We start from the raw sequence: 20,810 nt of genomic DNA on the forward strand, positions 1-20,810 counted from the left end.
TTACAGAGGTTTTATTAGAGACACAGATAAGTGTTTTGCAATTTGGTACAATTTAAAAAGTTTACATTTCTGCGGTATTGAACAGCGGAAATGAGGCTTACTTGTCAGAGGTCATTTGTGGGGGGGGGGGGGGGGGGGGGGGGACAGCGTAATAAGCAAACAAATAATCCAGAAAACAGACATTTGAGATGGGAAACTGTTCTTGAAGTACTGAGAGACAGAGCTGTGCAGGAAGTGTGAATTTTATCATGGTGGAAGAAAAACAGCAAAAGTAAGAGGGAATTAATGACGATGTTTATCAAATGTGAAGCGCAGTTTTGATCTTATTTTGCTGCTGGTTCAGTGAATTTTGGTCAGAGTGACAAAACCTGCAGCTTCAGAATCTGTGAGCCGTCGGCTTTCAGCCCTGACAGCGTGTCCGTGTACGTGTTGTTGGGTGAGAAAGCCGACATCTCAGTTTCTGATGCGTCGGGTCTGTGCTTGGTGTTTACGTCTTTGTGTGGAATCCGTTTATTTGCTCTCATTTGCTGTTTCAGCTGTTTGGTGGTTGTTAAAATGAAAGATTTAACCTGAGATTCTGGCGTTTCTGGCAAAATATATTTATATTTAAAAATCGATTCATATTTAATGAATTAATATCCATTATTCAAGCTAAAATTGATTTTAATCGATAAATCGATAATTGAAACCCAGCCCTACTCCTCAACATGTCTTGAAGTTCTCCAGAGGTAATGAACTAATCATTTGATTCAGGTGTGCTGACCCCGGGTGACATCTAAAACCTGCAGGAGACCTGCCCTTGAGGCCTGGAGGTCCCCACCTCTGGTCTAGTATAAAGACAACATAAACAGTGTACTGCCAGTGCAGAGGATGGAATCCATCAGGACAACTTCTGCTAACATCTTGTTGAATTGAGTTGTGTAAATTCACAAAGAGCAGTAAACCTCAGAGCAGCAGTAGCTCAGATCAGCTGATCACAGCCTGTACGTTAAGAAAATCTAAAACTCACAATAGAAATTGTTATGAGTTGTGATTCTTTTCCCCACATTGAGCCACTGTGACCGATTTTAGGGTCCCCTCATCTTTCTGTATCCCACTTTGTCTCTAAACAGGATAATGAGTAAGGAATGGGACAAAGTCACACTCTACAATGTAGGCAGCATAAAAACAAAGGTATTTTTTTCCATATTTTATTTTATTCATCTTCTACTTAACTGATTTAAGCTGAGGACATTTGTTAGAATTAAGATAAAGTTTGTTCCCTTCTTCTAATATTATTTTATTTGTACACTCAATAAACACTTCCATCAAAGCCTCAATAGGCAAGTTGTAGTAACAGTTTTTTAAAGGATATTTCCTTTAAAAAATGTAGTTAGTTTTCCATTACTAATGTCATTTCAGTTAATTTAAGATTTTATTTCAAAAGTCTCGTTTCTATTTTTATTTTGGTTAACTAAGATGTTTTTGGTGCTAAACCCTGATATATTGCCAGTGCCAAGCAAATGCTTTACACTTGCAGCTTTTCTGTAAGAACCACTGCAAAACATGCAGTGCCTCTGAACCTTAACTCTATGGATGTGCAAATAACATATATCAAACTGGCTTTACACACAGTAGCAAAAGAAGTAGATCTTCCACATGTTCATCCCATGTTAGTGTATTGTTAGTGTGTTGAAAACAAACCATTATTTAAGATTGTAACCAGAATAAGGACCCATCCACACTATAGACTATATGCATTAATACATACAGAAATACATGAAGTCTGGGTATACAAGTCTGGACTAAGTCTTCTTTCAGAAAGACCGCAGGAGTTGGGTTAACTGTCTTTAACTAAGTTCCACAGAAGAATTGTTTACATCAGAGATCTTTCCAGGCTCAGTCCAAATTTGGTGCAGCCATACTTGAACTTATTGTTGTGGAATATACAGTAGGTGTGACTTATGAGCATGATTTTCTGAAAACAGAAACAGGCAATATCATAATTAGTAGAGTCACAATCACATCTACTCATCATCGCAATATCTCAGTGTCCACAAGGGGTCACTGTAGACCAGTGTTTCCCAACCACTGTGCCGGCGCATAGTGCTGTGAGAGATGATCAAGTGTTACGTTGAAGATTATCTGGTTCCTGCGACCGGCGTGAGTAACTTGCAGAGCAATTACATTGTCTTCCAATAGCAGGCAGTACAACTACCTGCTCTAATTAAATTAGTTGCCAACTGCCAGTAAGCAGAAGAAAACGAAGAAGAAATTACATAATTCCCATGGTAATAGCAACAGAAAAGAAAAAGTAGTCAATCTGACCTGTGTCCTGGAGAAATTTCTCACCCGGATGAAGGCCCTAGCATGAGTAGTGGTCAGAAAAAAAAACAAAAAAGTTATACTGGGGACAAACTGAGCTAATTCTTCTATACCTGGTGCGCGGGGAAAAATTGTCAATATCCTTTTTGTGTCATTTTTGTTTGGTGGTATGCCGTGTGATTATTATTATTTATTTTTTTATTTAAGTAAGTAGAGCTTGTTTATTAAGCGCTTTTCATAGACAGGCCGTCACAAAGCGCTGTACACAAAGACTAAAATAAACAGAAAGTTAAGTAACAAAATAGACAATATACACAATATAAAAGATTAATAGTAAATTAAAATTTAAAAAGTGTTGATCAACAGAAGGCTTGTTTAAAAAGAAAAGTTTTTAACTGCTTTTTAAAGGATTCCACAGAGTCAACCAAACGTAGTTGTGGTGGTAAACTGTTCCACAGCCTTGGTGCCACAGACCGAAAGCCTCTGTCCCCTTTGGTCTTCAGTCGTGTACGGGTAACAACCAACAAACTCTGAGTCTGTGAGCAGAGACAAGCAGCAGCAGTATATTTTATAAGAAGCTTGGATAAATAATCTGGGGCCTGGCCGTTTAGTGCATTTAGTGTTAAAACAAGAATTTTAAAGCGTATTCTAAAATCAATTGGGAGCCAATGTAAGGAATATAAAATAGGAGTAATGTGAGCACGCTTGCTAGAAGATGTTAGTAGCCTGGCCGCTGCATTTTGTATAGTTTGGAGGCGAGAAAGAGATGATTTGTCCAAGCTGGTAAACAGGGCATTACAATAATCTAAACGTGATGACACAAATGCATGAACAATTTTTTCCAGTTCAGCTAAGCAGACCATTTTTCACAGTTTAGAAATGTTCTTTAAATGAAAGAAACAGGAACGAGACAGAGATTTTACATGTGAATCCAGGCCCAGAGAAGAATCAAATATTACTCCCAGATTTCAAATATTTGACTCAGGAGAAGAACAGAAAGGGGCAACAACCTGACTGATTTTAGAATGTAGTTCAGGAAGAGCTATGATCATGGTCTCTGTCTTCTCCATGTTTAATACAAGGTAGTTGCTACAAAGCCAACCAGAAACCTGAGTTAAGCACTGGACTAGGGTGCACAGCCTATCCAGCTGATGAGGTTTAAAGGACATATGCAGCCGAATGTCATCGGTATAGAAATGATAAGAAATGTCACTAAATGATTGAATAATGCCAGCTAAAGGGAGCATGTAAAAAGAAAATAATAACGGACCCAGAACTGAACCCTGTGGAACTCCGCAGGTTAGGGGGCAATGTTAGAGGTAAACCTGTCAGTCCTAGAAAAGGTCCTATCTGATAAGTAGGAGGAAAACCAGTCTAAGGCAGATCCAGATATACCAGCCAAAACCTTCAGCCTGTTCATTTTGTGGTCAATGATATTGAAGGCTGCTCTAAGATCAAGCAAAATGATCACAGAAAAATTTCCTGCATCAGAAGCCATTAACAAATCATTATAGACCCTTAAGAGAGCGGTCTCAGTTGAGTGCTGCTTTAGAAAGCCAGACTGAAAAGGGTCAAAAATCTGTAATCTGTGTAGTAAGGTCCTGAACTGATTTTCTACAATTTCTTCCAGTAGTTTACATATGAATGTGAATTTTGAAATAGGCCGATAATTACTAGCAGAGCTAGCATCTAGATTCTGTTTTTAAAAGTGGAATTACCTCAGCATGTTTTAAATAGGATGGAACACAACCTTGCCTCAGTGAACTGTTGATGATGGATAACAATGTGGGAACAAGGATGGTGAGAGTACCAGACAGGTCAGAGGGAGGCAATATATCTAAAGAACACAATGAGAATATTATTTTACCTATTACTGTAATTAAGTCATTGAGTGCGCCTAATAAAACCTTGGGAAGGAGACTGAGTTGACAGATTAAAAGAAACTGACTTATGATCGCTAAAAACAATGTCATTTAAGTTCATGTGGTCAGGGAAACACCATAGGTGAAGACCAAGTCCAGAGTATGCCCAGCAGTGTCAGTAGGACTTGATACATGCCTAACCCCCTAACCCCTAACCCTATTTATTTTTTCCGAACGTGAAATATGTGCCATGGCTCCAAAAGGTATGTTCTACACACTGCTGTAGAACATAAATTGGCTAAATAGCACGTCTTACAAGTTGCAAATAGTAAGGCACAAACATGGCAAACTAGCAACAGTTAAACTAAACAATAGAAATGTCCTTTATTCCTAATACCGCTGGATGTAATCATTGCAGGAGATTATGGCCACTGCTATTAACTTTGATACCATGTTGGTAGGATTATTTGGTACTAAGTACTGAGGCATAACCTTAACATGTACAAAACCATTATACCCATTATCATACAGTAAACCTTCCAAAAGGAATATAACTTACAGGACAAGGTCTTTTTGTTTTTTTTGGGGGGGGGGTTTCTTACTTTTCTTTTTTTCTGAAAAATTAAAGTTGTCCAGTTTCTGCTTTTGGACCATAAATTGTTACATTAGGGTCGCTCAGGCTCAGTGTCACATCCTTTCAGTCTTTGTCTTCAATGCCACACAGGCCCTCTCATTCAGCTCAGGTGAAGGCGTCCATGCAGACTTCCAGAAACTGAACGCTGACATCAACTCACCGTCTGCATCCTACATCCTGAAACTAGCCAACCGTCTTTATGGAGAAAACACTGCCCACTTCCTCCCAGTGAGTGTCCACATCAATGATTCTCTTCATAAAGTTCTTCATTACAAAGACTGGATTAATAAACAGATGTCTGCTCTCTGCAGGACTTCATTGAAGCCACACAGAAGTACTACCAGGCAGACCTGAAGACTGTGGACTTCATCGGAGCTCCAGAGGTGTGCAGAGCAGAGATCAACAGCTGGGTCGAGCAGCACACAGAAAGTAAGAATGTGCATCTTCCACAGCCTGAACAGCAGGGAATCATTTTAGCATCCTCTGTGGATTATAATGAAATATTGTTGTGTTTCTGTATTTCCTGTCAGATAAGATAAAAGACCTTCTTAAGCCAGGAACAGTAAACGCAGATACTAGACTGGCTCTGGTCAATGCTGTCTACTTCAAGGGCAACTGGAAGAACCCGTTTAAAGAGGCAAACACCAAAGAGATGCCCTTTAAAATCAAAAAGGTAGAAATTTAACTGAAGGTTACAAAATCTGGACACAAAGTCTGAATACAGGAAACTGTAAAATGTTTAAGGTAAACACCATCAGAAGCTTTATGATAACATGATCTGGTCGCCTGGATTTCCTGTGTGTCAGAATGAGACCGTACCAGTCCAGATGATGTATCAGAGGAAGAAGCTTCCCTACAACTACATTGCTGACCATGATTTGCAGATCCTGGAGCTGCCCTATGTGGGTGAGGAGCTCAGCATGTTCATTCTGCTGCCTAAGGAGTCCTCAGACGGCTCAGACCCTCTGCTGAAGGTACACAGCCTAGAAACAAGTTCCTGTAAAGAAAAGACACAAAAACTCTTCTGCTTCACTTTAGTTTACTTTATTAAATTTGATCATTTAACAGACCGCTCCTGATTTCATGTATAAAATGAATTTAAATATGAGCAAAAGAAATATGACAAAATGTATTAACTGTGTTCCAGCTGGAGAAGGAGCTAACACAGGAGAGGCTGAATGAATGGACCGACAGGAAAAACATGGAAGTTGATTCAGAAGTTCTTGTTGACCTACCAAAGTTCAAGCTGGAGGAAGACTACGAGCTGAATGATCCTCTGGCTAAACTGGGTATGAAGAACGTGTTCTGTGCCGGAAGGGCTGACCTGTCTGGCATGAACGGTGAAGGGAGGCTCTTCCTGTCTACGGTGGCCCATAAGGCCTTTGTGGAGGTGAACGAGGAGGGCACAGAGGCCGCTGCAGCACTGGGCATGCAACAACTAGGTAAGAAAAGTCCTTCTTCCCCAGATGACACATACATATGTCGAAAATAATGATTCACATTATAGAGAACACTCTGATTCATCAACTTACAGTCTGGGATTTTATTTCCCATCAGAGTTGAGCATTCTCAGTTCAGATTTTCCCATGAGATTTAGTAATGCTGTTCTCTGGAAAATGAGCCATAACCAGTAAGACTGGACCGCCCTTGTTCCTTCCACCAACCTTATTTATACAGAGAGAAGGACTGCAGTCAGTCTCCTGTCTCACCACAGTTCTGTGCTCTTGTACATCAGGTAGTCCTCTGGATTTTTCCTTGTTTTATGTGTGAGTGTAGTTTTACTTTTCTTTGTCTTGTCATTTTGCTTTGACTTTTTCGCACACAGCGAGTCAAGTGTGGTTGAGTCATAGACACCAGCTAATGTGATAACAGCTCAGGCTGTTAAAAAATGCAAAGCTGACTGGTGTACAGATAACTCTGATAGGAATCCTTTGATTTTCTTTATTCTCCAGCAGTGCTGGTGTTACTTCCGGAAAGGTTTTTTCTCATTGCTTTAAGTCTCTTGTTATGTTTTCAGTATGTAATGCTGTAGCAGTTTAAACGGTTGTTTGCAGGAAAACACCATCAGCCATGTCCGCCGTCAGCAGCTCAAACACAGTCTTTGCCTTGGAGCTGTTCCGCATTCTGAGCCAGAAAAACTCTGCCAGGAACATCTTTGTCTCTCCTCTGAGCATCAGCTCAGCCCTGGCCATGGTCTACCTGGGAGCTAAAGGAGACACTGCAGCTCAGATGGCTCAGGTCAGCTCACTGTTACTTATTACCTGCACCACACCATCAGTTGATCAGCTAGCATGCCTGTGCAACTTCAAGTCCTCGTTGCCTTTTAAAAGCAGTCAGTTTGACCTGTTTCCACAAAACGTCTTGTCAGATGTGGCTGACTGTGTTTTCCATACAGAAGAAATCATTTATTGTTATTTTTGTATTTAAAAAGAAGAAAATCTGAACTTTTTTGCTAGAAGAGTGCTGTTTATAGACAAACTGCAAAATTTCCGCAAAATCTTGTCCTCAGTAGGTTTATGAATAAAAAGAATTTAAATTTTGGGGTTTTGTTAAACACCTTTAAAAAGCTTAATTTTCTATGTGGCCAAAACACTGAACCCCAAGATGTTCCCAGTGGGACGTCAGCAATTTCTGTCTAACATATGAGGATGGAATGTGTTATATAAATGGCATTAAAATCAATAAAACCCACAAGCAGTATAGTTACTGAGAGCATGATGCTGAGTGAGACAGACAATATGTTAAATGTTATTATTAAACATGTTGCTGAAAGAATAAAGTTGTCAACTTTCTGCCTTTGGACCATAAATTGTTACATTAGAGTCGTTCAGTGTCACATCCTTTCAGTCTTTGTCTTCAATGCCACACAGGCCCTCTCATTCAGCTCAGGTGAAGGCGTCCATGCAGACTTCCAGAAACTGAACGCTGACATCAACTCACCGTCTGCATCCTACATCCTGAAACTAGCCAACCGTCTTTATGGAGAAAACACTGCCCACTTCCTCCCAGTGAGTGTCCACATCAATGATTCTCTTCATAAAGTTCTTCATTACAAAGACTGGATTAGTAAACAGATGTCTGCTCTCTGCAGGACTTCCTTGAAGCCACACAGAAGTACTACCAGGCAGACCTGAAGACTGTGGACTTCATCGGAGCTCCAGAGGTGTGCAGAGCAGAGATCAACAGCTGGGTCGAGCAGCACACAGAAAGTGAGAATGTGCATCTTCCACAGCCTGAACAGCAGGGAATCATTTTAGCATCCTCTGTGGATTATAATGAAATATTGTTGTGTCTCTGTATTTCCTGTCAGATAAGATAAAAGACCTTCTTAAGCCAGGAACAGTCGACAAAGATACCAGACTGGCTCTGGTCAATGCTGTCTACTTCAAGGGCAACTGGAAGAACCCGTTTAAAGAGGCAAACACCAAAGAGATGCCCTTTAAAATCAAACAGGTAGAAATTTAACTGAAGGTTACAAAATCTGGACACAAAGTCTGAATACAGGAAACTGTAAAATGTTTAAGGTAAACACCATCAGAAGCTTTATGATAACATGATCTGGTCGCCTGGATTTCCTGTGTGTCAGAATGAGACCGTACCAGTCCAGATGATGCACCAGAGGAAGAAGCTTCCCTACAACTACATTGCTGACCATGATTTGCAGATCCTGGAGCTGCCCTATGTGGGTGAGGAGCTCAGCATGTTCATTCTGCTGCCTAAGGAGTCCTCAGACGGCTCAGACCCTCTGCTGAAGGTACACAGCCTAGAAACAAGTTCCTGTAAAGAAAAGACACAAAAACTCTTCTGCTTTACTTGAATTTATTAAATTTGATCATTTAACAGACTGCTTCTGATTTCATGTATAAAATGAATTTAAATATGAGCAAAAGAAATATGACAAAATGTATTAACTGTGTTCCAGCTGGAGAAGGAGCTAACACAGGAGAGGCTGAATGAATGGACTGACAGGAAAAGCATGAACACCTATTCAGAAGTTCTTGTTCACCTGCCAAAGTTCAAGCTGGAGGAAGACTACGAACTGAATGATCCTCTGGCTAAACTGGGTATGAAGGACGTGTTCTGTGCAGGAAGAGCTGACCTGTCTGGCATGAACGGTGAAGGGAGGCTCTTCCTGTCTACGGTGGCCCACAAGGCCTTTGTGGAGGTGAACGAGGAGGGCACAGAGGCCGCTGCAGCCACAGGTGCTATGATCAGCGCTTGTTGTTATATACCAGACACACACTTCAGAGCAGATCACCCCTTCCTCTTCTTCATCAGACAAAATAAGACCAAGTCCATCCTGTTCTTTGGCAGATTCTCATCTCCTCAGTAGACAGAAGCAGCAGAGGAAGATGATGGTGCAATTCAAATTAAAATAAATGTTTGAAATAAAGTTAATGGAGTTTTGTATTGTGATGTTTTGCTAATTACGAACTCTATTTTTCATTACATTTTTTATTTTAATAAAATAGATGGTACTTGTATAAAAGCACAAGTTCTAGCAGATTTAGAGAACATAGATACTGTGTCCTCCAGACTGAAGAGGAAACTCCAACTTATTATCAAGAGTCTGTATCTCTGATCGTATGATGGTGCATTAGTATCTATGGAACGGGCAGCTGATAACGAATAACCATAACGAGACAGGGCAGGAGTAAACACCGTGATGTTCAATGACGGGAGACTATCAAAGTAAAACAGGAAGTACACCGAGACACAGACTGGAGGGGGAGAGAGAACACGAGGGAGAGCACAGACATGCCAGGCAGGGGAAACATGATGGAACAAAACAGGGAGAGGAAACAAAGCACAAGAACTCACAATTAAATAAAGGAAGACATACAGAGGGCAAAGACACAAGGGGGAGTCTAATAAACTAAACAGAACAATCTAGGAACCATAGAATAAATCCTTAAAATAATAAACTTAATATAATACAAAAATGCAAGAAAACTGAGAACGCTGGTTCAAAATGACCCAGAACCATAACATAGAGTCTGAGATCAGATGCACACAATGCCAACGACAGTTGGAGAGCAGTGTGGAGCCACTGTTATTTTTATGTTCCTCAGGCTGTAGAAAGCAACATACAGCACACCACTTTAACATTCTGATAGAAGCTTTATACATACAGCCTTGAAATGAGAAGAATCAGCTGCAGATGAAGGAGAGACAGAACTGGTAATCAGTTTGTATATAACAATAGATCCATGTGCACTGAGAGAGGTAAAGGTGCAGCAATATCAGGAGAGGAATTCTGATACAGAGAGCAGGGCATCTCAACAAAATGGAAATTATGACTTTGATCTTATGATCAATTTCAATGGGCACTCCACTAAATAGTTGACTCCTCAAGGGAGACACAAGTTTAGTAATAAACAGAGCCAGTGAGAGTGAGTGGATTTAAGAAAGTGAGTGACTCAGGTGTGTCAGTAGGTTTGTCATCTGTTTTTGAGTGTGGGGGAGAGCTAGAAATGTTTACTTTTAATGCTAAGCAAGGAATATTCATGACTTATTTCCAAAACTTCCATATGATCTGCAATTTGTAGCAGATCTACTGACTATCACATAGTAGCTGGAGCGGTCTCAAATGGAGGTTAGTCCACTACTGCCACCTGTGGCCAAGTGCCATAGTTTACTACAAGATTAATTTGTGACACATCTGCAGTAGAGGCTGAGTGGCTGCACTTACATCTGGATCATTCAAATCGACCCACACACACGTTGAAAGATACGATGCCAGCAATGTGGATTGTCAGGACCAAATCCAATCATTAAGCAAAGACAACAGGGATCATTTGTTTCTGTTTACCTGCAAACCAAAACTCTTGGCCCCGCCCCCTCCCGTGACATCACGCTCCGAAGCCCTTTCCTCTTCCGTAGGATCGTCCTTCTTCAATCCTCCAACTTTATTTACACCCAGCAAAGAACTGCAGTTGGACTAATATCTCACCCTGTAAATCAGGTATTCTGCTGGATTTGTCTTCGTTTTATGTGTGTGGGAATAAAGTAGCTTGTAGTTCAGATAAGCGAGTCGCTGTTGACAAGTTTCTGAAACGGGCTGCGCCGTGTCCGGTGTCTTAGCTTCAGTGAGTGGGGCGGTGGTTTCTGTCTGTATGCGCTCTCCTGAAAAAGTCACTTTTTCTCGTTGCTTTAATATAAAGTCTTCTGTTGTGTTTCCGGTATGTAATGCTGTAGCAGCTAAAACGGTTGTTTGCATGTTACAGGAAAACACCATCAGCCATGTCCGCCGTCAGCAGCTCAAACACAGCCTTTGCCTTGGAGCTGTTCCGCACTCTGAGCCAGACAAACCCTGCTAGAAACATCTTTATCTCTCCTCTGAGCATCAGCTCAGCCCTGGCCATGGTCTACCTGGGAGCTAAAGGAGACACTGCAGCTCAGATGGCTCAGGTCAGCTCACTGTCACTTGTTAGTTGCACCGCGCTGTCAGTTGATCAGTGAGCATGACTGCAACTTCAAGCCCTCGTTGTATTTTAAAAGCAGTTACGGAAGCGTTGAGCTGCCACCCAGGCAAAAGAAAAATAGAACTATATCACGTTATAACGTCAAAACTTCGTTGTTCGAACAATATACCATCATGTAAATAACATATGAAGCTAGAATGTGTTATATAAATGGCATGAAAGTCCATAAAACGCACAAGCAGTATAGTTACTGAGAGCATGATGTTCAGTGAGACTGACAGTATGTTAAAGGTTATTATTAAACCTGATGCTGAAAGAATAAAGTTGTCCAGTTTCTGCTTTTGGACCATAAATGGTTACATTAGGGTCGCTCAGGCTCAGTGTCACATCCTTTCAGTCTTTGTCTTCAATGCCACACAGGCCCTCTCATTCAGCTCAGGTGAAGGCGTCCATGCAGACTTCCAGAAACTGAACGCTGACATCAACTCACCGTCTGCATCCTACATCCTGAAACTAGCCAACCGTCTTTATGGAGAAAACACTGCCCACTTCCTCCCAGTGAGTGTCCACATCAATGATTCTCTTCATAAAGTCCTTCATTACAAAGACTGGATTAATAAACAGATGTCTGCTCTCTGCAGGACTTCCTTGAAGCCACACAGAAGTACTACCAGGCAGACCTGAAGACTGTGGACTTCATCGGAGCTCCAGAGGTGTGCAGAGCAGAGATCAACAGCTGGGTCAAGCAGCAGACAGAAAGTAAGAATGTGCATCTTCCACAGCCTGAACAGCAATGGAATCATTTTAGCATCCTCTGTGGATTATAATGAAATATTGTTGTGTTTCTATATTTCCTGTCAGATAAGATAAAAGACCTTCTTAAGCCAGGAACAGTCGACAAAGATACCAGACTGGCTCTGGTCAATGCTGTCTACTTCAAGGGCAACTGGAAGAACCCGTTTAAAGAGGCAAACACCAAAGAGATGCCCTTTAAAATCAAAAAGGTAGAAATTTAACTGAAGGTTACAAAATCTGGACACAAAGTCTGAATACAGGAAACTGTAAAATGTTTAAGGTAAACACCATCAGAAGCTTTATGATAACATGATCTGGTCGCCTGGATTTCCTGTGTGTCAGAATGAGACCGTACCAGTCCAGATGATGTACCAGAGGAAGAAGCTTCCCTACAACTACATTGCTGACCATGATTTGCAGATCCTGGAGCTGCCCTATGTGGGTGAGGAGCTCAGCATGTTCATTCTGCTGCCTAAGGAGTCCTCAGACGGTTCAGACCCTCTGCTGAAGGTACACAGCCTAGAAACAAGTTCCTGTAAAGAAAAGACACAAAAACTCTTCTGCTTCACTTTAGTTTACTTTATTAAATTTGATCATTTAACAGACCGCTCCTGATTTCATGTATAAAATGAATTTAAATATGAGCAAAAGAAATATGACAAAATGTATTAACTGTGTTCCAGCTGGAGAAGGAGCTAACACAGGAGAGGCTGAATGAATGGACCGACAGGAAAAACATGGAAGTTGATTCAGAAGTTCTTGTTGACCTACCAAAGTTCAAGCTGGAGGAAGACTACGAGCTGAATGATCCTCTGGCTAAACTGGGTATGAAGAACGTGTTCTGTGCAGGAAGGGCTGACCTGTCTGGCATGAACGGTGAAGCTGGGCTCTTCCTGTCTACGGTGGCCCACAAGGCCTTTGTGGAGGTGAACGAGGAGGGCACAGAGGCCGCTGCAGCACTGGGCATGCAACAACTAGGTAAGAAAAGTCCTTCTTCCCCAGATGACACATACATATGTCGGAAATAATGATTCACATTATAGAGAACACTCTGATTCATCAACTTACAGTCTGGGATTTTATTTCCCATCAGAGTTGAGCATTCTCAGTTCAGATTTTCCCATGAGATTTAGTAATGCTGTTCTCTGGAAAATGAGCCATAACCAGTAAGACTGGACCGCCCTTGTTCCTTCCACCAACCTTATTTATACAGAGAGAAGGACTGCAGTCAGTCTCCTGTCTCACCACAGTTCTGTGCTCTTGTACATCAGGTAGTCCTCTGGATTTTTCCTTGTTTTATGTGTGAGTGTAGTTTTACTTTTCTTTGTCTTGTCATTTTGCTTTGACTTTTTTGCACACAGCGAGTCAAGTGTGGTTGAGTCATAGACACCAGCTAATGTGATAACAGCTCAGGCTGTTAAAAAATGCAAAGCTGACTGGTGTACAGATAACTCTGATAGGAATCCTTTGATTTTCTTTATTCTCCAGCAGTGCTGGTGTTACTTCCGGAAAGGTTTTTTCTCATTGCTTTAAGTCTCTTGTTATGTTTTCAGTATGTAGTGCTGTAGCAGTTTAAACGGTTGTTTGCAGGAAAACACCATCAGCCATGTCCGCCGTCAGCAGCTCAAACACAGTCTTTGCCTTGGAGCTGTTCCGCATTTTGAGCCAGAAAAACTCTGCCAGGAACATCTTTGTCTCTCCTCTGAGCATCAGCTCAGCCCTGGCCATGGTCTACCTGGGAGCTAAAGGAGACACTGCAGCTCAGATGGCTCAGGTCAGCTCACTGTTACTTATTACCTGCACCACACCATCAGTTGATCAGCTAGCATGCCTGTGCAACTTCAAGTCCTCGTTGCCTTTTAAAAGCAGTCAGTTTGACCTGTTTCCACAAAACGTCTTGTCAGATGTGGCTGACTGTGTTTTCCATACAGAAGAAATCATTTATTGTTATTTTTGTATTTAAAAAGAAGAAAATCTGAACTTTTTTGCTAGAAGAGTGCTGTTTATAGACAAACTGCAAAATTTCCGCAAAATCTTGTCCTCAGTAGGTTTATGAATAAAAAGAATGTAAATTTTGGGGTTTTGTTAAACACCTTTAAAAAGCTTAATTTTCTATGTGGCCAAAACACTGAACCCCAAGATGTTCCCAGTGGGACGTCAGCAATTTCTGTCTAACATATGAGGATGGAATGTGTTATATAAATGGCATTAAAATCAATAAAACCCACAAGCAGTATAGTTACTGAGAGCATGATGCTGAGTGAGACAGACAATATGTTAAATGTTATTATTAAACATGTTGCTGAAAGAATAAAGTTGTCAACTTTCTGCCTTTGGACCATAAATTGTTACATTAGAGTCGTTCAGTGTCACATCCTTTCAGTCTTTGTCTTCAATGCCACACAGGCCCTCTCATTCAGCTCAGGTGAAGGCGTCCATGCAGACTTCCAGAAACTGAACGCTGACATCAACTCACCGTCTGCATCCTACATCCTGAAACTAGCCAACCGTCTTTATGGAGAAAACACTGCCCACTTCCTCCCAGTGAGTGTCCACATCAATGATTCTCTTCATAAAGTTCTTCATTACAAAGACTGGATTAGTAAACAGATGTCTGCTCTCTGCAGGACTTCCTTGAAGCCACACAGAAGTACTACCAGGCAGACCTGAAGACTGTGGACTTCATCGGAGCTCCAGAGGTGTGCAGAGCAGAGATCAACAGCTGGGTCGAGCAGCACACAGAAAGTGAGAATGTGCATCTTCCACAGCCTGAACAGCAGGGAATCATTTTAGCATCCTCTGTGGATTATAATGAAATATTGTTGTGTCTCTGTATTTCCTGTCAGATAAGATAAAAGACCTTCTTAAGCCAGGAACAGTCGACAAAGATACCAGACTGGCTCTGGTCAATGCTGTCTACTTCAAGGGCAACTGGAAGAACCCGTTTAAAGAGGCAAACACCAAAGAGATGCCCTTTAAAATCAAACAGGTAGAAATTTAACTGAAGGTTACAAAATCTGGACACAAAGTCTGAATACAGGAAACTGTAAAATGTTTAAGGTAAACACCATCAGAAGCTTTATGATAACATGATCTGGTCGCCTGGATTTCCTGTGTGTCAGAATGAGACCGTACCAGTCCAGATGATGTACCAGAGGAAGAAGCTTCCCTACAACTACATTGCTGACCATGATTTGCAGATCCTGGAGCTGCCCTATGTGGGTGAGGAGCTCAGCATGTTCATTCTGCTGCCTAAGGAGTCCTCAGACGGCTCAGACCCTCTGCTAAAGGTACACAGCCTAGAAACAAGTTCCTGTAAAGAAAAGACACAAAAACTCTTCTGCTTTACTTGAATTTATTAAATTTGATCATTTAACAGACTGCTTCTGATTTCATGTATAAAATGAATTTAAATATGAGCAAAAGAAATATGACAAAATGTATTAACTGTGTTCCAGCTGGAGAAGGAGCTAACACAGGAGAGGCTGAATGAATGGACTGACAGGAAAAGCATGAACACCTATTCAGAAGTTCTTGTTCACCTGCCAAAGTTCAAGCTGGAGGAAGACTACGAACTGAATGATCCTCTGGCTAAACTGGGTATGAAGGACGTGTTCTGTGCAGGAAGGGCTGACCTGTCTGGCATGAACGGTGAAGGGAGGCTCTTCCTGTCTACGGTGGCCCACAAGGCCTTTGTGGAGGTGAACGAGGAGGGCACAGAGGCCGCTGCAGCCACAGGTGCTATGATCAGCGCTTGTTGTTATATACCAGACACACACTTCAGAGCAGATCACCCCTTCCTCTTCTTCATCAGACAAAATAAGACCAAGTCCATCCTGTTCTTTGGCAGATTCTCATCTCCTCAGTAGACAGAAGCAGCAGAGGAAGATGATGGTGCAATTCAAATTAAAATAAATGTTTGAAATAAAGTTAATGGAGTTTTGTATTGTGATGTTTTGCTAATTACGAACTCTATTTTTCATTACATTTTTTATTTTAATAAAATAGATGGTACTTGTATAAAAGCACAAGTTCTAGCAGATTTAGAGAACATAGATACTGTGTCCTCCAGACTGAAGAGGAAACTCCAACTTATTATCAAGAGTCTGTATCTCTGATCGTATGATGGTGCATTAGTATCTATGGAACGGGCAGCTGATAACGAATAACCATAACGAGACAGGGCAGGAGCAAACACCGTGATGTTCAATGACGGGAGACTATCAAAGTAAAACAGGAAGTACACCGAGACACAGACTGGAGGGGGAGAGAGAACACGAGGGAGAGCACAGACATGCCAGGCAGGGGAAACATGATGGAACAAAACAGGGAGAGGAAACAAAGCACAAGAACTCACAATTAAATAAAGGAAGACATACAGAGGGCAAAGACACAAGGGGGAGTCTAATAAACTAAACAGAACAATCTAGGAACCATAGAATAAATCCTTAAAATAATAAACTTAATATAATACAAAAATGCAAGAAAACTGAGAACGCTGGTTCAAAATGACCCAGAACCATAACATAGAGTCTGAGATCAGATGCACACAATGCCAACGACAGTTGGAGAGCAGTGTGGAGCCACTGTTATTTTTATGTTCCTCAGGCTGTAGACAGCAACATACAGCACACCACTTTAACATTCTGATAGAAGCTTTATACATACAGCCTTGAAATGAGAAGAATCAGCTGCAGATGAAGGAGAGACAGAACTGGTAATCAGTTTGTATATAACAATAGATCCATGTGCACTGAGAGAGGTAAAGGTGCAGCAATATCAGGAGAGGAATTCTGATACAGAGAGCAGGGCATCTCAACAAAATGGAAATTATGACTTTGATCTTATGATCAATTTCAGTGGGCACTCCACTAAATAGTTGACTCCTCAAGGGAGACACAAGTTTAGTAATAAACAGAGCCAGTGAGAGTGAGTGGATTTAAGAAAGTGAGTGACTCAGGTGTGTCAGTAGGTTTGTCATCTGTTTTTGAGTGTGGGGGAGAGCTAGAAATGTTTACTTTTAATGCTAAGCAAGGAATATTCATGACTTATTTCCAAAACTTCCATATGATCTGCAATTTGTAGCAGATCTACTGACTATCACATAGTAGCTGGAGCGGTCTCAAATGGAGGTCAGTCCACTACTGCCACCTGTGGCCAAGTGCCATAGTTTACTACAAGATTAATTTGTGACACATCTGCAGTAGAGGCTGAGTGGCTGCACTTACATCTGGATCATTCAAATCGACCCACACACACGTTGAAAGATACGATGCCAGCAATGTGGATTGTCAGGACCAAATCCAATCATTAAGCAAAGACAACAGGGATCATTTGTTTCTGTTTACCTGCAAACCAAAACTCTTGGCCCCGCCCCCTCCCGTGACATCACGCTCCGAAGCCCTTTCCTCTTCCGTAGGATCGTCCTTCTTCAATCCTCCAACTTTATTTACACCCAGCAAAGAACTGCAGTTGGACTAATATCTCACCCTGTAAATCAGGTATTCTGCTGGATTTGTCTTCGTTTTATGTGTGTGGGAATAAAGTAGCTTGTAGTTCAGATAAGCGAGTCGCTGTTGACAAGTTTCTGAAACGGGCTGCGCCGTGTCCGGTGTCTTAGCTTCAGTGAGTGGGGCGGTGGTTTCTGTCTGTATGCGCTCTCCTGAAAAAGTCACTTTTTCTCGTTGCTTTAATATAAAGTCTTCTGTTGTGTTTCCGGTATGTAATGCTGTAGCAGCTAAAACGGTTGTTTGCATGTTACAGGAAAACACCATCAGCCATGTCCGCCGTCAGCAGCTCAAACACGGCCTTTGCCTTGGAGCTGTTCCGCACTCTGAGCCAGACAAACCCTGCTGGAAACATCTTTATCTCTCCTCTGAGCATCAGCTCAGCCCTGGCCATGGTCTACCTGGGAGCTAAAGGAGACACTGCAGCTCAGATGGCTCAGGTCAGCTCACTGTCACTTGTTAGTTGCACCGCGCTGTCAGTTGATCAGTGAGCATGACTGCAACTTCAAGCCCTCGTTGTATTTTAAAAGCAGTTACGGAAGCGTTGAGCTGCCACCCAGGCAAAAGAAAAATAGAACTATATCACGTTATAACGTCAAAACTTCATTGTTCTAACAATATACCATCATGTAAATAACATATGAAGCTAGAATGTTTTATATAAATGGCATGAAAGTCCATAAAACGCACAAGAAGTATAGTTACTGAGAGCATGATGTTCAGTGAGACTGACAGTATGTTAAAGGTTATTATTAAACCTGATGCTGAAAGAATAAAGTTGTCCAGTTTCTACCTTTGGACCATAAATGGTTACATTAGGGTCGCTCAGGCTCAGTGTCACATCCTTTCAGTCTTTGTCTTCAATGCCACCCAGGCCCTCTCATTCAGCTCAGGTGAAGGCGTCCATGCAGACTTCCAGAAACTGAACGCTGACATCAACTCACCGTCTGCATCCTACATCCTGAAACTAGCCAACCGTCTTTATGGAGAAAACACTGCCCACTTCCTCCCAGTGAGTGTCCACATCAATGATTCTCTTCATAAAGTTCTTCATTACAAAGACTGGATTAATAAACAGATGTCTGCTCTCTGCAGGACTTCCTTGAAGCCACACAGAAGTACTACCAGGCAGACCTGCAGACTGTCGACTTCATCGGAGCTCCAGAGGCGTGCAGAGCAGAGATCAACAGCTGGGTCGAGCAGCAGACAGAAAGTAAGAATGTGCATCTTCCACAGCCTGAATAGCAGGGAATCATTTTAGCATCCTCTGTGGATTATAATGAAATATTGTTGTGTCTCTGTATTTCCTGTCAGATAAGATAAAAGACCTTCTTAAGCCAGGAACAGTTGACAAAGATACCAGACTGGCTCTGGTCAATGCTGTCTACTTCAAGGGCAACTGGAAGAACCCGTTTAAAGAGGCAAACACCAAAGAGATGCCCTTTAAAATCAAACAGGTAGAAATTTAACTGAAGGTTACAAAATCTGGACACAAAGTCTGAATACAGGAAACTGTAAAATGTTTAAGGTAAACACCATCAGAAGCTTTATGATAACATGATCTGGTCGCCTGGATTTCCTGTGTGTCAGAATGAGACCGTACCAGTCCAGATGATGTATCAGAGGAAGAAGCTTCCCTACAACTACATTGCTGACCATGATTTGCAGATCCTGGAGCTGCCCTATGTGGGTGAGGAGCTCAGCATGTTCATTCTGCTGCCTAAGGAGTCCTCAGACGGCTCAGACCCTCTGCTGAAGGTACACAGCCTAGAAACATGCTTACTTACTTTATTAAATTTGATCATTTAACAGGCCGCTTCTGATTTCCTGTATAAAATGAATTTAAATATGAGCAAAAGAAATATGACAAAATGTATTAACTGTGTTCCAGCTGGAGAAGGAGCTAACACAGGAGAGGCTGAATGAATGGACCGACAGGAAAAGCATGAACACCTATTCAGAAGTTGTCATTCACCTGCCAAAATTCAAGCTGGAGGAAGACTACGAGCTGAATGATCCTCTGGCTAAACTGGGTATGAAGGACGTGTTCTGTGCAGGAAGGGCTGACCTGTCTGGCATGAACGGTGAAGGGAGGCTCTTCCTGTCTACGGTGGCCCACAAGGCCTTTGTGGAGGTGAACGAGGAGGGCACAGAGGCCGCTGCAGCCACAGGTGTTATGATCAGCGCTTGTTGTTATATACCGGACACACACTTCACAGCAGATCACCCCTTCCTCTTCTTCATCAGACACAATAAGACCAAGTCCATCCTGTTCTTTGGCAGATTCTCATCTCCTCAGTAGACAGAAGCAGCAGAGGAAGATGATGGTGCAATAAATAAATCTCTGAAATAAAGGACATTGAGTTTTGTGTTGTGATGTTTTGCTAATTATAAAACTGTATTTTTCACTGAAATATTTACTACTTATCAGACATGTTTGTGTGCCTTCTATAAAATATTTTGCTTTTCAAAAGAGATGGTACTTGTATAAAAGCACAAGTTCTAGTAGATGGAAATAGGGCTGGGTATCGTCACTGATTTCTAGAATCGATTCGATTCCGATTCACAGGGTCCTGAATCGATTCGATCCACGATTCGATTCGATTCAATTCGATTTGAATCTGGGAAATTTTGCCTCAGACAGTCAGAAATATTATAATTCAGATCAGTACATTGACATATTTTTGTATCTATAAAAGGGAAGCTGACACTTTCCAGACTTTATCAAAGGTGTGAGTGTCACAGCAGAGGCCTTTGTGTCAAAGTAGCTGAAGATAAAACGCAGAAAAACATGATGGTGATTTTCCTGGGATTTTATAAAAATATTCTGCAGTAGATCAAAAACGAAAGAAAACCTTTAATCAACACATGAACATTACCTCTGAAGTTACAGCGGTGTTATTAGAGACACGGCTAAGCGTTTTGCATTTTGTATAATTTTAAAAAGTTTATATTTGTTCAGAAGCCTATTGAACGGCAGAAATTAGGTTTTCTTTTCAGAAGTAAGTAAAAGGAAAAAAAAACATCGGCCGACAGCGCTGTAAATAACGGTAGTCTTGTGCGTAACAAGCAAGCGAATAATGCAGAAAACAGATTTCGGGGATAGACGGGGAAACTGTTCTTGAAGTACACTGAGAAAGAGAGAGAGAGAGAGCTGTGCATGAAGTGTGATTTTATCGTGGTGGAAGCAAAACAGCAAAAGTCAGAGGGAATTCATGACGATGTTTATGTGAAGCGTAGTTTGGATCTTCTTTTGCTGCTGGTTCGGTCAATATTGTTTGGA

At 41.5% G+C, this 20,810-nt stretch overlaps 6 protein-coding genes across 6 annotated transcripts; all 6 read left to right on the forward strand.

Annotated features, from left to right (window-relative positions):
• The first annotated feature begins 4,409 nt into the window (after positions 1-4,409).
• LOC146369771 (leukocyte elastase inhibitor-like) lies at positions 4,410-6,840 on the forward strand. Its single transcript, XM_084910741.1, has 7 exons — positions 4,410-4,429; positions 4,836-5,028; positions 5,112-5,229; positions 5,331-5,473; positions 5,607-5,774; positions 5,948-6,242; positions 6,818-6,840. The coding sequence occupies exons 1-7, from the start codon at positions 4,410-4,412 to the stop codon at positions 6,838-6,840; spliced, it is 960 nt and encodes a 319-aa protein (XP_084766867.1).
• Positions 6,829-9,170, forward strand: LOC146369772 (leukocyte elastase inhibitor-like). The gene is made up of 6 exons (XM_084910744.1): positions 6,829-7,038; positions 7,671-7,808; positions 7,892-8,009; positions 8,111-8,253; positions 8,387-8,554; positions 8,723-9,170. Exons 1-6 carry the CDS (start codon positions 6,871-6,873, stop codon positions 9,131-9,133), a joined length of 1,146 nt encoding a protein of 381 aa, XP_084766870.1. The 5' UTR covers positions 6,829-6,870; the 3' UTR covers positions 9,134-9,170.
• Positions 9,171-10,644: 1,474 nt separating this feature from the next.
• On the forward strand, positions 10,645-12,077 carry LOC146369773 (leukocyte elastase inhibitor-like). The gene is made up of 4 exons (XM_084910070.1): positions 10,645-10,765; positions 11,028-11,211; positions 11,646-11,783; positions 11,867-12,077. The coding sequence occupies exons 2-4, from the start codon at positions 11,044-11,046 to the stop codon at positions 12,050-12,052; spliced, it is 492 nt and encodes a 163-aa protein (XP_084766196.1). The 5' UTR covers positions 10,645-10,765; positions 11,028-11,043; the 3' UTR covers positions 12,053-12,077.
• A 252-nt stretch (positions 12,078-12,329) lies between these two features.
• Positions 12,330-13,596, forward strand: LOC146369774 (leukocyte elastase inhibitor A-like). The gene is made up of 3 exons (XM_084910743.1): positions 12,330-12,530; positions 12,704-12,998; positions 13,574-13,596. Exons 1-3 carry the CDS (start codon positions 12,330-12,332, stop codon positions 13,594-13,596), a joined length of 519 nt encoding a protein of 172 aa, XP_084766869.1.
• Positions 12,889-15,921, forward strand: LOC146369775 (leukocyte elastase inhibitor-like). The gene is made up of 7 exons (XM_084910069.1): positions 12,889-12,998; positions 13,611-13,794; positions 14,427-14,564; positions 14,648-14,765; positions 14,867-15,009; positions 15,143-15,310; positions 15,479-15,921. Exons 2-7 carry the CDS (start codon positions 13,627-13,629, stop codon positions 15,887-15,889), a joined length of 1,146 nt encoding a protein of 381 aa, XP_084766195.1. The 5' UTR covers positions 12,889-12,998; positions 13,611-13,626; the 3' UTR covers positions 15,890-15,921.
• Positions 15,922-17,400: 1,479 nt separating this feature from the next.
• LOC146369776 (leukocyte elastase inhibitor-like) lies at positions 17,401-19,881 on the forward strand. Its single transcript, XM_084910067.1, has 7 exons — positions 17,401-17,521; positions 17,784-17,967; positions 18,402-18,539; positions 18,623-18,740; positions 18,842-18,984; positions 19,118-19,285; positions 19,419-19,881. Exons 2-7 carry the CDS (start codon positions 17,800-17,802, stop codon positions 19,827-19,829), a joined length of 1,146 nt encoding a protein of 381 aa, XP_084766193.1. The 5' UTR covers positions 17,401-17,521; positions 17,784-17,799; the 3' UTR covers positions 19,830-19,881.
• The last annotated feature ends 929 nt before the right edge of the window (positions 19,882-20,810 follow it).

This window comes from Perissodus microlepis, chromosome 17 (genome assembly GCF_051167445.1).
Source record: "Perissodus microlepis isolate ML-2025 ecotype Zambia chromosome 17, ASM5116744v1, whole genome shotgun sequence".
NCBI classification, from domain to species: domain Eukaryota; kingdom Metazoa; phylum Chordata; class Actinopteri; order Cichliformes; family Cichlidae; genus Perissodus; species Perissodus microlepis.